This window comes from Rhinopithecus bieti, unplaced genomic scaffold (assembly GCF_001698545.2).
Source record: "Rhinopithecus bieti isolate Rb0 unplaced genomic scaffold, ASM169854v2 scaffold_18548, whole genome shotgun sequence".
Lineage (NCBI taxonomy): Eukaryota > Metazoa > Chordata > Mammalia > Primates > Cercopithecidae > Rhinopithecus > Rhinopithecus bieti.
Genome location: NW_016809526.1, coordinates 3314930 through 3331467, shown reverse-complemented (window position 1 = coordinate 3331467; position 16538 = coordinate 3314930). Strand labels below are relative to the sequence as shown.

Sequence of the window (16538 nt, the reverse complement as noted above, 5' to 3'; positions counted from 1 at the left end):
AAGAAGAAAAAAGAAAAGATCAACATGTAAGACATATAAGGACCAGTAATATTTCTACACACTAGCAATAATGAACTAGAAAATTTATAAGGTACCTGCCAATAAATATAATAAAAGCCATACAAAACCTTATGGAAAAGACTTAAAACGTTATTAAAATATTTTTAAAATCTCTTAATTAATTGGAGAGATGTCCCTTTTTCATGGATGAGTTTTGATGTCTTAAAGATGTTAGTTTTCTCCAAAATTAATTTATATAGATATTTTTTCTTGAGACAAGGTCTCACTCTTACCCAGGCTAGAGTGCAGTGGTGCAATCTTGGCTCACTGCAGCTTTGAACTCCTGGGCTCAAGTGGTCCTCCCACCTCAGCCTCCCCAGTACCTGGGACTACGGACACATGCCACCACACCTGACTAATTTTTGTATTTTTGGCAGAAATAGGGTCTTTCTATGTTGACCAGACAGGTTTTGAACTCCTGGGCTCAAACACTCCTTCCACCTTGGCCTCCCAAAGTGCTGGGATTACAGACATGGGCCTGGCCAATTTTTAGATTTAATGTAACATTAATCCAGATTCCAAGAGGATGTTTTGAGAATGGAACTTGACATGATTTTAAAAGTCATGTGGAAAAGCAAATATCTAAGCATGGTCCAGACAATTTAAACAAGAAAAACAAGAAGGGATAAAGTCAACAAGATGGTAAGACCTATAGTAATTAAGATAATCAGGTAATAAGCTATAGTAAATAAGACTGCTAAGTATTGGTGGAGGAATTGATCGGGGTCAATGAACAGTGTTGAGAAAGCCTAGAAAAAGATCCATTTTATGTGGCAAACTGGAATATGATAGAGTGAGCATTACAAGTCATTAGGGGGAAAGACGGGATAAATAGTGTTGGTTTTCCAACTGGACAAAAATGAAATTTGATTACATTCTCTGATAATATTCAGGAGCAAATTCCAGAAGTATGAAGATAATTTTAAGAAAATAAAAGTAAATATTTTTATAATCCTGGTATGGAAAAGGATTTTACAAACAAAATACAAATGGATAAACCATAAGGCAAACAATGCTATATTTGATACTATAAATATTCAAAATGTATTTAGACAAATTTTAGGAAACAAGCAGCAGTCTGAAAGTAGATGTTTGTAACGTAACGATGATTATTATTTAGAATGTGGGAAGAATTTTTACAAATCAGTGAGAAAAAATAAGCAACTTAACTGAAAAATGGTTAAAAGGAACAGGCAACTCACAGTGGAGATTCTGAACCTTACCTAGTAGTTTGGGAAATGCAAATTAAAAAGGTACCTTCTTACTCTCATTAGTCAGTTCGGGAATAATCAAGAGTATCTGCCGTCATCAAATGTTAGGAGAGATGTGGGAAATGAGTTGTATACTATGAGTTGGAGTGATATTTTAACCACTTAGAAGAACACTTTGGCAATTCCAGCGAAATTGAAAATGCACGTTATCTGCAGTGCACAGTGGTTCTTGTTTCCACGTATGTGCCCTAGAGAAACTGTTATACATGTGTATGGGAAAACATGCATGGATGCTCTTGGCGGCATTGTATCTTATAGTGGAGAACTAGAAAGAACCTAGTGGTCTATCAGCAGACAATGGATAAAGTGTGTCAAGTGTAGTTGGCTTTCCTTATCCGTGGGTTCCACATCTGTGAATTCAACCAACCACAGCTTGAAAATACTTGAAAAAAATTGTATCTGTACTGAACATGTACAGACTTTTTTCCTGTCATTATTCCCTAAACAATACAGTACAGCAACTGTAGAATTACTATTTAGCATTTACATTATATTAGGTATTATAAGTAATCTAGAGGCAATTGAGAGTGTACAGGAAGATGTGTATTGTGCATTATGTACAAATACTATGCCATTTTATATCAGGAACTCGAGCATCTGCAGATTTTGGTATCTGAGGGAGGACTTGGAACCAATCCCCCACAGATACCGAGGGATGGCTGTATATGATGAAGACCAAACATTGATTCAAGTGAACAAATTAAATCTATAACTTTCAACGTAACTAGATTTCAAAAAATGAGAGAAAAAAGTAGGACAGTATACAAAGTTTGTAATGATTTGCATACTTATTTTAAATATATAATATAATGCTATGTATTATTTAAAGATGGGGCTAATGTGATAAAAGTAAAGAGATGAATGGACTAGAAGGATTCATATCAGTGACAGGAAAATGGTTGCATTTGGAGCGAGAGAACAGGACTGGGGAAGTCTAAAGGGAACGTTAACTTTTTAAGTTGTTTGTTATTTATCTTAAAAGGTCAAAATAGATATTTAAAAATGTGAACATTTATTAATCCTGAGAGACAGAAATGTGAACATTTTATTTTATACCTTTTCTGGTGTAAAAACTTAGCAACTTAAAATTGTGGTGACCCACGTTGTGCTTGTTGTTGTTGCTCTCCTCTCTCCATCCTCAAAGCATTTGCAAAGCACATTGTAAAAGCAAAAACAGTGTTTACTTCTGTCTTGCCCAAAGTCTGCTGTGCCCCACACATGTAGATGCATGACTTTGCCTCTCACTGGCATCATCAGTGATAAGGAACAAACTATAAAGTTAAAGGTTTCCAAAGGGATGATCAACAGACCTAGAATTGCTTCAGATGTAATCTCTCTTCTAGATATGACTTGAATTCCTCAGCTTTAATGAGCATATTTACAAATATAAATGTACATATGGGTACATGTTAAACTGTGAGAAATAATAGTATTGGACAAATAAAATATACTTTGGTTTTGTTTTAGGTATCTACGAATATTTCAAAATGTGGACCTATCTAGCAATTTTTACTTCAGGTAAGTTTGAGGTTGCTCCTATCAGTCACATAAACTTTTATATTATTTTCCAGTGGGTAAAAACAGAATGAGAACATAGTAGTACTTCTGTTTCTTTTAGTCAACTTGTTTTATGTAAAAGCATTAAAATATAGCTATTTCTTCCTTTTAAAATCTTATATTTGAAAATCCAAATGGATAAATTAAAGGATGTTTATTCTCAGTATAAAATCATCTTTGTTTTAGGTAGGACTTAATGTATTTTAAAGAAATATTCTGATTTTGTAATCTTAAATTACAAAAATGAAATTTACATTCAGCCTCTAATACAGAGTTGTAACAATTTCATGGTTCAACTTTTAGTAAATAATCTGGCAAAATTAGGTAAAAATAAATTAAAAGTAGGAAGAACTGTTGCAATACTGATGTACTGCTGGTGGCATTGTAAATTAACAGTTTCCTGAGAAGGAATATAGCATTGAACATATATGAAAATATGTCCTAAGAAAATAACCAGGAGCAAAAATAACAAATCTCCATTGGTAAAGAGACATTTATAGCTTCTCTATTTATAATAGCCCAGACAAGCAAACCAAATAGTCCAGGGACATCCCAAATACTGATAACTGAAGAACAGTCAAGTAAATTATTACAACATCATGATAAGTATTTTACTACCATTGATGTGACCAGTATGTGGGCCTGATAGATAACAATTGTTGTGATAGATGGAAAATTATATCAGCTATAATATCCAGACTAAAAATAGAACACAGTAAGGGCTTGAGTCATAAGGACTAAAGGAGAACCTAGAGCATTTGTAGCTGTTGGTGTTATATACTACTGATAGGGTGCTTTGCATTAAAAAATTATTTTAAATTATTAATATAGTTAACCGTTTCTTTATGAAACAAAAACATGTCTACTACATGGGGTGAATTATGTCTTTATCGATGAAAACCTGAAGGAAGCTGATTATTTTAACAGAAGTGGAGCGAAGGGCTCCTAAAGAAAGAGTTTTTACTTCCACAAACATTTATTTAATGTATATTTCCATTGTATTTTTTGCCATCTTCTAGTTTTCAGTCTTTATGCCTGACTTTGTAGTGTTTGTGAATTATTATTGAAGCTCAGTGCTGTTATTAGAAATGGCCTTCTTCTGCTTCATATTTCTCAATTTTGTCTGTATTTTTATACTGAGTTGTGATCAAATCATTCTATAAGTGAATACATGTAGGTTAAAGTTTTGTGCCTCATAAATAGGGCTTTTAAAAGGTTATAATATGTTTTTTAGGAATTTCTATAGAATAAAGGGGAATTGTTTTAGGAATAGGAAAGAATTGAGTTGTTTGTAAAAGATCAGAAACCGATCTTCTCTAATATAAGGCTTTTATCCCTTTGGATTAGATGTTAAAATGAAATGGGATCCATCAAGGGGAAATGTGATACAATTGAATTTCACGATGAAATGAATTCAATTTGCAAATTCAAATAATATAAAGAAATGATAATTAAAATAGATGTGGGGTTGTGATTCTTCCAGACAGAATTGTTAACCATTGTTAAATATTGGCGCCTAAAAATTACCTTTAAAAACAATTGTGGTATAAGTATTAAAAGTACCTTTTGCTGGAGCGGAATTCGTGGTGCTAAACAGTCTAGTGAGGTAGCTAGGCTCCTTGGTTAGGAAGTGGTCCGAGTACAAACGCGCTGGGGAAAACGCGCCCGCGCGCCCGCGAGCTGTGAAGAATATGAGGTGATGCACACGACCACGCAGTAGTGACATATGTATAGGTTGATAGATTATGGCGACTCTATGTAGTCGGGATCCTGGGTGTTATCATATGAGGCGGGGCGGCGGGAGGTTATATAGAGTATGCAGTATAGTACATATATTTGATATGGTTATTATATATTTTATGTATAAATATTATTTATAGTATTTTGTAGGGGTTATATAATAAATACTTAAAAAATATCTCTAGCTATATATATAGAGTGCTAGAGATGCTTATTTAAAAAGTATTATGTGAGATCAAAATTGTAATGAAATTTAATTTGCACAGAGACAGTTATATTTTTGAAATGCCTTTTACTCTTCTAAAACATGTTTCACTGTAATGGCCTATATTATTTGCTTATTTCTGTTTTACAACGTCGGTTATGATACCACCATTAGTAATTAATAGAATTATTTTTGCTGTTGGGTAAACTAGGGTACAGAACTATGCAGTATTGCAGTGGTTATTGTAGAGCTGTAAAACCCCATACAGATTCATAGAAGGTATGACCTTGTTTGCACAATACCATGAACTTATACTGATTTTGGTATCAAGCAAAAAATACACATTGTACAAATCAAAGAATGTAGGTTACTGACATTGTATTGTATGTTTCCAGTCATGCAGATGCCTAGTCATGCAGTGAGGTTGTTATTTCCAATTACATTTGTATTTTGCTGTGCTTTACAGTACTTATTTGAATAGCATTGCTTCCAAATAAGGTAACAGGTGTTAAGTAATTTAGTTCACAGATTTTAATTCTGTATGGGAGCCAAGACCTTGAAATATGCTTTGCTTTTGCAATTCTTATTAAGTTTCAATTCTGTTCTCAGTTACAGCTATGATTTGTCCCACTCACTTCAATATAATCTCACTGTCTTGCGAATGCCCCTGGAGATGTTAAAGTCAGAAACGACCCAGAATCGCCAAGAGAGCTTTGACATCTTTGAAGATGAAGGATTAATTACACAAGGTGGAAGCGGTAGGTGGTCTTGGCATATCTAATGTATATTAATGTGGTATCCATGAAGTGGCATCTTATTAAATTCACTCACATTTCCCTCATATTTGTCCACCCCTCTTTGCTGTTTGTCCTTACATGGGGTTGTTTTGGATATGTGAAGTTGACCAATTCATTTTTATAGAGATATTAATCACCATGTAAATTCATTTGTAGGCCAGCCACAAAATTGTATGCTGACATTTTCTAGTAATTATTCATGTACTTTTTATTGAATACATTCAAGCATAGACTTTTACATGGTGTGCAGAGGTGAAGTTTACATGGATTTTTTTTTAAATATTAGATAATACACACTACTTATTTTCCTTCACAGAGACTAGTTTGTTATGGTCTGAGTTTTGAAAAAGAGTTACCATGGGTTGCCTATTATGTGTTAGACATTTACCTGTAATATCTCTAATCCTCATAAAAACTCTGCTTAGTAGGTATAATGCTAGTTTTATAGAATTAAAGACTAAGTAGGGAACGGAGGCCTGGAAATGAAGATCATACGGCCATATCGAGGAATCAGTGCAGCAGGTCAGAGGTTGTTATTACTTTGATCGGTCCCAGCTTGACCCATCAGTCCTGTGTAGGTGTTGCCTCCGCAGGACTGCTGTAAGACACTGTAGGGCCACTCAGTGCCTCACCCAGAGTGCCCCTGAGATCCTGGACTAAACCAGTCACACAGTACCTTTATTGCCAGATGCTTGGGTTGGTCTAGCACTCTAAAGCTAGCGGCATTGCTAATGTGAATGTTGTAAGGGAATCATTTCAATAGTTAAGACACTTTAGCTGTGTTCAACTGACTGTGGAAAGTAAGTCAATAGTGTCTTTGGGTTCCTTGCTCTGTGCAACTTCAATGATAGTGATGAACATGTGGATGCAGAGGTAGAATCCAATCTAAAGTAGTCCCGGAAGATCTGCCCTTGCAGCACTCTCAAAAAGAGGCTGTGTTCTGTTAATGGTTTGCCAAAGGTTGTGATCCACTCTAAAAAGGTTTAGGCTGTTACTTAAACTGAATTTATCCCTGACATTCCCCTTGACTCTTGTTAGTTTACTTGATTGATTATCACTTGAGCTAAGGTGAAACCCAGGGCATCCTCCCTACTCCCAGATCATTAGATCACATACATTTGCCCTGGTTCAGACACTCTGGTGATAACCCATACCACTAGAGACAGATAGAGGGCAAGACAACTAGTGTGTTTGAATATTTGCTTGCAACGCTTCTGAATATCACAATTTGTAATGCAAAACCTGAAAGTATCACTGAATTTGCCCCAAATGCCATCCAAAATCTGAATTTGTGTATCTGTTCTGGGATCTGAATTAAGCCTCCAATGCTACTTAATTTTTTGTCATCTCTGGAGCAATTCTACTTGACAGATATGAATAATAGGGTGTATTAGTTTATTCTTGTTGTTGTGACAAATTACCTAGCTTAGTTGCTAAAACAACGTACATTTATCATCTTACAGAAGGCAGAAGTCCACAGTGGGTGTCAGTGAGCTAAAATTAGCATGTCAGCAGGATTGCATTCCTTTCCGGAGGCTCCAGGGGAGAATCAGTTTTCTTGCCCTTTCCATCTTCTGGGGGCTGTGTTCATCCCCTGGCTCATGGCTCCCTTCCATCTTTAAGGCTACATTACATTACCTGACACTCACACTCCTGTTTTCCTCTTTGACTTACAAGGACCCTGTGATTACGTTGGACCCACTTAGAAAATGCAGAATAATTTCCCATCTCAAGATCCTGATTAGGAGCCTTAACTTCATCTTCAGCTTTAATTTCTTCTTGCCATGTAATATAACAGTTCATATTCACAGTTTCTGGTGATTAGCATGCATACATCTTTGTCGAAGGTGAGATTATTCTCTTATCACACAGGGGTAAACTGATAAGAAACAGGGAGTGAGGGTGGAAGGTGTGGAAGTAGGTTGAAAAGGAAAACAGTAAATTTTTGAAATAATCTTTACTGCATGTCAGATACTTCGCATATATTATTTAACCTGAACAATATCTTTGAGGTGAGTAGTATTAACATCATTTTCTAGTTTAGAAAGTTGAAATTCAAAGACATTAAGTAACTTGCCTAAAGTCACAGAGTAAGTGACAAAACAGGACTCCTATCGATGTCTTTATTATTAATTCTCTTGTGTAATGCATTGAAAGGGCAGAGAAAGTTTAGTTTTTATGAATCAAACCTAAGTGTAGTATAGTGTATAAACAAATACTCTTAACAAATCATGTTTTGAGGAAAAAAATGGTCTTTATTAACTGCTATTCAGAACCGTTACAGTCTTTTAAGCTATTATCTTATAAACATAGTTTTAATTTTTCACTTCATGTAAGTTTTGTAAAACTCACTGCTGTTTTAATACATTTATCTGGATATGCTAAAATTATGTTTGATGAAATTAATTTATTCATAGAGAAAAGGCCTGACATAATAATAAACGCCACGTATTGGAAGTATTTGTAATACACCAGGCTTATTCTAGACCCCTTATATCCATTATTAATTCATTTCATCCTTACAACCACCACGTGGTACAGGTGAGGAAGCAGAGACGCCGAGCTGGGTAAGTAACACTCTTGATCGTGCCTGTCACCCTGCTGATGAGAGGCAGAGCCAGGATTTGGATCCAGGAACTTTGACTCCATAGGCATGTGCTCAACCGCTACTTCCCACCACCTCGTCTTTATATATTTGTAACATGTCCTCAATTTCCTTGTCATTTTCTTTTCTCTGAAGTTAAGAACTCTCACAAGTCAGAAAAGAGATTTCTTTGACTTTTTACAGAATCAACACAATGTTCTGGACATGATAGGAATGATACCCACTGAAAATGGTAATGCTGTTAACCAAGCATGTTACTTTGAAGTTAAAAACAGAAGTTAACTTTAAAATGAGTTGAATGTCAGCCAATTCCCATATCTTTCTGATACCAACCTTTTTTTAAATTGATACAAAATATTTTATGTATTTATGGACTGATACAGACTTATATTTTTCAGGGGTATTTGGCATCTGTAGTGAGCCTTATATGAAATATGTATGGAATGGTGAACTTCTGGATATAATTAAAAATACTGTGCATCGTGACTGGCTTTTGTATATTATTCATGGGTTCTGTGGGCAGTCAAGTATCCTTTTTGATAAAAAAAAGTAAGATACATATTACTAAACTTATGATGTATCAATTTGTAGACAGCTACGTATGAATTACATGATTATAATACCACTCTGCACCCCAACAGGAAAACCTGCCCGTAATACTATGTAGTAGAAATACAAATAAGAATGCAGACTATTTGAACAGGCCTATTATATACCCAGAAAGATGAATAAATAACAAGGAAGAAAATGCAATGCGATATAGGTAGTAAGTGTCATGTTCATCTGGGAGAAGGAGGAGAATTACTGACAGTTGGAGAGGATGGGACAGGCCCATGGGAATAGTTGAACTTGGCCTGGGCCCTAAACAAAAGTCAGTGCCTTAGCAACGAGAGAGATCAGCAGTCCGAGCAGAGAGAGACATCACAGCCTGGGAAACACTGTGTGTGTAGAGGTGGAAAAACACATAGGAGTGTTCTCATGGCTTGTGAATAAAACTCCCAGGAGGTAGGATATAGTGGGAAGGAGATTGGTATGTGGGAGTCAGATTGCCAGTCACCAGATTTCCCTGGTGGTCAAGCTAAGGACTTTGGGTTTGGTGCTAGAACTTTTGAAAGGTTTTGTGCAGGAGAATGACATTTGCAAAGCAGTATTTAGGAGGCTTGAGTTGACAACCATTTTCAAGCTGGAATAAGTAAAATGAAACTAGAACAAGGACCATGAGTTAGGAAAAGATGGCAGTAGTCCAGGCAAGGGGGCAAAATAGATTAAAGAGAAGTAGGTTCAGCTTTGGGTTAAGCTGATGAGTTCAATTTTATAAAAACTTTTATTTCCTTCAGTAGCTTCATGTCTCATTAATTTGTAGCTACATTGAAGCCTTTTAATAAAGTGCAATTATGGGGTTTAAGAAGGTAGCACGTACCATCTAGAAGTGGTGATTCGATTTTTTCTATCACTTTTTGAGATCACATAGGGCATTTTTGCATTCAGCATGTTTTCTACTATGTTAGGCTTTTAAAGAAAAGGTGTTTGTACCTTTTTCCCCCACAGATAAGAAGTGTTTGTAATGGATTTGTAGTTTTCTTAATTTTATTCTCTTTAGACATTTAAAAGAACCAAAAAAGAAACTTTTTCTTCTTTGTTTTCAGTTGGAATTTGCAGTTTAATGGCCTCAGATCCTTCTCCAGATCCCCAGGGTTTCTTTGTCTTATTTATGGAGAAAAATCGGTCACTTTGTCCAGCGCACTGTGAGGCCCCATTCAGGCCAGCCCTGGCCCCCTGTGGTACTTGGAACTGAAGTTACAGATCTATATTAAAATAATAATAATAATGTACAAAAAAAACCTTTAAAGGAGTGGTTGCTTTGAGACTATTAAGTGGGTAAATGCGACTGACCATTATTATGCTTTCTTGCACCAGGAGCATTTGAGAGGAGTGGTACCAAGGGCACAGCTGGCGAGGTTACCCTTGAAGAGCAGCAGGGCTGCCTTCTGTGAGGGGGCGAAAGGCTAGATAAAAGCACAGAGGGATTTTGAAACAAAGATCAGTGAGATTTATGTGCTACACTTGAAAATCAGGCTCATTACTTTATAATTATTTTCAACCAGTGAGTGGTATTATCTGGTTGATCATTACTGCATAACGAGATTTGATCCTGAATTACTTTTGTCTCTTTCCAAAAGTAAATTCTGCCTGGGAAGAACACAGGTTTTTCACCACCACGGATGCCAAAAAGAATGTGCTACAATTTCTTTCTTTTTTTTTATTGAGACGGAGTCTCACTCTGTCACCCAGGCTGGAGTGCAGTGGCCGGATCTCAGCTCACTGCAAGCTCCGCCTCCCGGGTTTATGCCATTCTCCTGCCTCAGCCTCCCGAGTAGAAGAATGTGCTACAATTTCTAAAGGTAGTTCCCAAAAGATAGTTCAAAGCTGTTTTGTGTTTCCAAGAGCTAACTTGGGGCCTGGCGCATATTAAACATAATAAATGTTTGTTTTTTAAAATAGTGAGTGCCATCATAGATTATCATTTTGAAGCTCGTAAGTTTAAACAATGAATCTAGTCTCCTGGTTATCAAGCATTTAATGAATTCTGGAAGTCTATATGAGATAAAGAGAGTAGCTTTTGATAAGAGTAGCTTCTGAATACTAGAGACCAGGCACTAGTTGTACACACATTACTTCATCTAGTCCTCCTGACCACCTTTGGTTACTTTATTGTTACTCCATTTTATAGAAGATGAGACTTGGCTCAGAAAGTTAAGTAAGGTAACATAACTAATAAGCTGTATATTGGTTAAGCGGTTCACAATAAATTATTCAGTGTTCAGGATTTGCAGGTAGGTGACAAATTTTGACTGCTTTTAGAGTCTTATACTCAGTTATATCCTCAGTGTTACATATTACTCATAATTTAAACAACCTATTAGATGGCACATGTTCTCTTTGAGAGGTGTATGATCTTGGAAGACTAAGGGAGGTGTATTAGTACATTCTCACACAGCTATGAAGAACTACCTGAGACTGGGTAATTTATGAAGAAAAGAGGTTTAATTGAGTGTAGGCTTAATAGGAAGCCTGACTGGGAGGCCTCAGGAAACTTACAATCATGGTGGAAAGTGAAGGGGAAGCACGCACATCTTCACAATGGTAGAGCAGGGGAGAGAGCGAGTGAAGGGGGAAGTGCCACACACTTGCAAACAACCAGATCTTGTGAGAACTCACTATCACGAAAACAGCAGGGGGGAAGTCTGCCTCCATGATACAATCACCTTCCACCAGACTCTTCCCTGACACATGGGGATTACAATTCAAAATGAGATTTGGCTGGGGACACAGAGCCAAACCATATCAGAAGGATTAGCTGTACTTGTTTACATCCTTTACTTAGCCATAGGGCTTCCCTTGACCAGTAACCGTACACCTGCTTACCATTTCCTCTGAAATTTATGTAAAGCACTCCTTAGTTAGGTTGGATGTTGCCTTCCCTTTGTAGCCGCACTGCAATTCTGAAGAAACCATTAGATCCAGCGCTGTTCCATTCTTGGGTGGAGCTTTTGGTGTTCTTTAAGCCATTGGACTAGCTGTATCTAAATGTGTATATAAGGTATAATGACTCTATTGGTCTTATGTGACAGTCATGAATGCTAAACAACCTTAACTTGCTTTCTAAGAGCTGTTGATCTATGGACGACCAGTGTATGTCACTCTAATAGCTAGAAGATCCAGTAAATTTGCTGGTACCCGTTTTCTTAAAAGAGGTGCAAACTGTGAGGTAAGATGACAAACAGTATCTTCACTGAACTTGAACCTTTTGTATCAGCTTTGCTGATGTAGAAGCACAGTGAAATTTTAAAATATGGAATTTCTTAGTTTGGGATGTTATCAAGAGAATACAGTTGCCCTTTAATATCAACGAGGGATTGTTTCTAGGAACCCCCTTCCCATCCAAAATCCACAAATGCTGAAGTCTCTTATATAATATGGCCTAGTGTTTGCATATAACCTATGTACACTCATCTGTATACTTTAAGTCATCTCTAGATTACTTCTAATATCTAATATGATGTAAATGCTATGCAAATAGTTCTAATACTGTATCTTTAAGGGAATAATGACAGTAAAAAAGGTCTGCACGTGTTCAGTTCAGATGCAACCATTGTAGGCCTAACTACATTTTCTATCTGAGATTGGTTGACTGTGGAGGGAACCCATGGATGTTGGGGGGCTGACAATAATTAATATTCCAGTGCATCTGAAACGTGAGAAGTATGACTAATAAACAGATGTTCTGAAAAGTCAGCCATCTTAGAGTTATGCAGTGCTTTGAGGAATTATAAAATGTCTAATGTTGTGGAGGGTGAGCCATTTCTATAATATATGAAATGTGGTACATGTTTAATGTAGAGACAAAAATAGCAAAGCACCTCCACCCAAATAGAAGGCAGCACTCATCACGGGCAGTCAATTCTTGGTAAGAAGATGAAGTGAGCAAGGTACGGGAAACCTTTGCCCTCTTTGTCTTTTTTGCCCAGACTCCTTTTTCTGTTCACCGCTAGAAAATAACAACAGCAAAAATGCAGCCATCCTTCCATCAGCCGTGTTCTCTCCTTTGAGTGCTCCGTCTCTGTTTGCAGTAGACAACTTGAGTCTTGAGTGGATGTGTGATTCGGTAGACAGATTGAGTGAGGCATTGGATTTTGAACCTGGCTTAAAATAGCAACATTGTTCTTAAAATTATATCAACAATGAAAATTGTTACAGATGATGCTTTAAAATATCAGAATTTTGCAACTATATTATTTACTTTTGAATATTCAAAGAGAATCAGACATGTTATTACTGCCTCTGAAATCATTCTTTATTATGTCCTTATATACTTCTATAAGTACCTCAAAACCCTATTTTTTCCTTTTGTCCATCAGGCATTATTTGAATCTCACTCTTCTGTCCTTCTATTTCATTTTGGTCGTCAGAATTGAATTTTGATATTCTTCTAGTCTTCCTCACCTCCTGTGTAATTTCATGTAATTGTCGTTTCTTCCCCTCTCTCCCATTTATTTAAACCAGCTGTTTCGTATCTGATTTATATTATTAGAGATTAATTTGGTTTTTTTCTAGTCTATTCTCTGCTACTTTTAATTGCCTTCTTTATTATATTTTAATGGTTTTGCTTTTCTAATGTGCATATTGAATATTGATCAATGTTTACCTCTCAAAACTTGCAAAGAATAGGAATTATAACTTCATTGAAAGTTATTTCATTAAACATTTCTAAGAACATAATGTATTTTTCAATGCACCTTTCTTTTCAGGGTGATGTTGCAAATGAAGTGGAGACTGAACAAATACTTTGCGATGCTTCTGTGATGTCTTTCACTGCAGGAAGTTATTCTTCTTACGTACAAGTTAGAGGATCTGTGCCCTTATACTGGTCTCAGGACATTTCAACTATGATGCCTAAACCACCTATTACATGTGTGTGGAGCCATGTTTTTAATAATAACTCCTGTGCTTACATTTAGAGATAGTGAACTATTGTCACAGAAACTTCATAAATGCTTAGGTTTTCACGAGGTTTTAGTCCTGGAAGGTAGTTAATTTAGAAGAGGAATTTCTGTTTTTCTTATGTAATAAATTTATATTTAATTTTGACTGTTAGTAAATTATTTTTATTTTGCTCCAGAAATGTAAGAATCATTCAAATGTAATAAATACATGATCAGGCCGGACGCGGTGGCTCAAGCCTCTAATCCCAGCACTTTGGGAGGCCGAGACGGGCGGATCATGAGGTCAGGAGATCGAAACCATCCTGGCTAACACTGTGAAACCCCGTCTCTACTAAAAAATACAAAAAACTAGCCGGGCGAGGTGGCGGGCGCCTGTAGTCCCAGCTACTCGGGAGGCTGAGGCAGGAGAATGGCGTGAACCCGGGAGGCGGAGCTCGCAGTGAGCTGAGATCGCGCCACTGCACTCCAGCCTGGGTGACAGAGCGAGACTCTGTCTCAAAAATAAATAAATAAATAAATAAATAAATAAATAAATAAATAAATAAATACATGATCAATAAGTGTCTAGTGAGCACCTTAAGAAGGATCTGGGAAGATTAGTTGAATTGCATTTCTTTAAAAAACAACCCTATGCTTCTTTTATTTTGCTTTGCAATTTTAATTCAGGTGCTTTTCATGTTTTTTCCTTCTTAGTGGATCAGGCAGATCCATTTGCACATGTGGCTGCCCTTCACTTTGACCAGATGTTTCAGAGGTTTGGCTCTCCCATCATCATCTTGAATTTAGTGAAGGTATGATGTGCTCATTTGTTTGGTTATGAGATTCAGACACTTTGGGAAGCCTCTTCCTCAACACAGAGGGGGTTAACAAGCCGTGCTTTCCCTCTCCCTAGTGGAGAGACGTGCAGATTATTATGCTGGGACAGCTCACTGTGTCTGAGCTGAGTCACTTTTCTTTGGCCTCAGATTCCATGTGGCTTCTTCTCTGCATGGCTGAAAAAAATCAGTAGTATATCTCTAAGGGAGTAGAGTGATTCAGTGTATCAGGAAATCATTGTGTCCTGATTTCCTTGTGTGAATTAGATGTAGGTGAAACTTCTGCCTTAGTTCCGAGGACAACCTGGAGAAAGAAGCATGAAAATCAAACTATCACAGCCTCACCTTTACAGTCAGCGACCTTGAAAATCCATAAGCTCCCCTGGGCAAATTAATTTATAGTAATAGGATCAAAAGGCTAGATTCATAAACTAGGGTAGTGTTGTTTCTCAGGGATCAAGTGGGCTTGTGAGAAGCCCAGACAAGGTGGTATTAGCCTCATAGTTCCCTGCTTTCTTGGCAGAGTACACGGACTAGTCAGCGTGTCTATCTATATGAATGGGCATACAGGTCAAAGGCTGAGAATAGGAGGCAGGGAGACCATACAGTAAGTTTTATCTGCATCTGTTGTAGCCAAGTGAATTGAAAGACTCTCAGTCAGAAGCCAAGAAGACCCTGAGAGTATGAAAAGCAAGGGCGTTGTTACGTCATGTGCTTGTGGTGGTGCCCAACCATCTAGTACTGTCTGAGGTTATTCTGAGAGGTTGGTTAATAAATGTAAATGAATTTACTAAAAAACCAAGGAGGCCTGTGACCCTGTGTCCATTTAGTGAGTCATTAATTTTTATTTATTTATTTTTTATTATACTTTAAGTTCTCGGATACATGTGCAGAACGTGCAGGTTTGTTACATAGGTATACATGTGCTGTGGTGGTTTGCTGCACCCATTAACCCTTCATTACATTACAATTCATTAGATATTTCTCCTAATGCTATCCTTCCGCTATACCCCCAACCCCTGACAGGCCCCAGTGTGTGATGTTCCCCTCCCTGTGTCCATGTGTTCTCATTGTTCAGTTCCCACTTATGAGTGAGAACATGCAGTTTTTGATTTCCTGTTCCTGTGTTAGTTTACTGAGAATGATGGTTTCCAGCTTCATCCATGTCCCTGCAAAGGACATGAACTCATCCTTTTATATGGCTGCATAGTATTCCATGTTGTATATGTGCCACATTTTCTTTATCTAGCCTATCGTTGATGGGTATTTGGGTTGGTTCCAAGTCTTTGCTATTGTGAATAGTGCTGCAGTAAACATATATGTGCATGTGTCTTTATAGTGGAATGATTTATAATCCTTTGGGTATATACCCAGTAATGGGATTGCTGGTCAAATGGTATTTCTGGTTCTTGATCCTTGAGGAATTGCCACACTGTCTTCTACAATGGTTGAACTAATTTACACTCCCACCAACAGTGTAAAAGCGTTCCTATTTTTCCACATCCTCTCTAGCATCTTGTTTCCTGACTTTTAAATGATCGCCATTCTAACTGGCATGAGATGGTATCTCATCGTGGTTTTAATTTGCATTTCTCTAATGACCAGTGATGATGAGCCTTTTTTCCTATGTTTGTTGGCCACATATAAATATTTTCTTTTGAGAAGTGTCTGTTCATATCCTTCACCTACTTTTTGATGGGGTTGTTTTTTTCTTGTAAATTTAAGTTCCTTGTAGATTCTGGATATTAGACCTTTGTGAGATGGAGAGATTCTACAGTGTTCTCCCATTCTGTAGGTTGCCTGTTCACTCTGATGATAGTGTCTTTTACTGTGCAGAAACTGTTTAGTTTAATTAGATCCCATTTGTCAATTTTGGCTTTTGTTGCCATTGCTTTTGGTGTTTTAGTCATGAAGTCTTTGCCCATGCCTATGTCCTGAATGGTATTGCCTAGGTTTTCTTCTAGGGTTTTTATGGTTTTAGTTA

At 37.0% G+C, this 16538-nt stretch overlaps 1 protein-coding gene across 1 annotated transcript in view; it reads left to right on the top strand.

Moving 5' to 3' along the window:
* The window catches only part of FIG4 (FIG4 phosphoinositide 5-phosphatase), a 134499-nt gene that overhangs the window by 38585 nt on the left and 79376 nt on the right, over positions 1–16538 (top strand). The window contains 6 exon segments of the mRNA XM_017889636.1: positions 2799–2849; positions 5443–5591; positions 8634–8762; positions 11904–12004; positions 13545–13707; positions 14433–14530. Of these exon segments, the coding sequence (XP_017745125.1) occupies positions 2799–2849; positions 5443–5591; positions 8634–8762; positions 11904–12004; positions 13545–13707; positions 14433–14530 (691 nt within the window).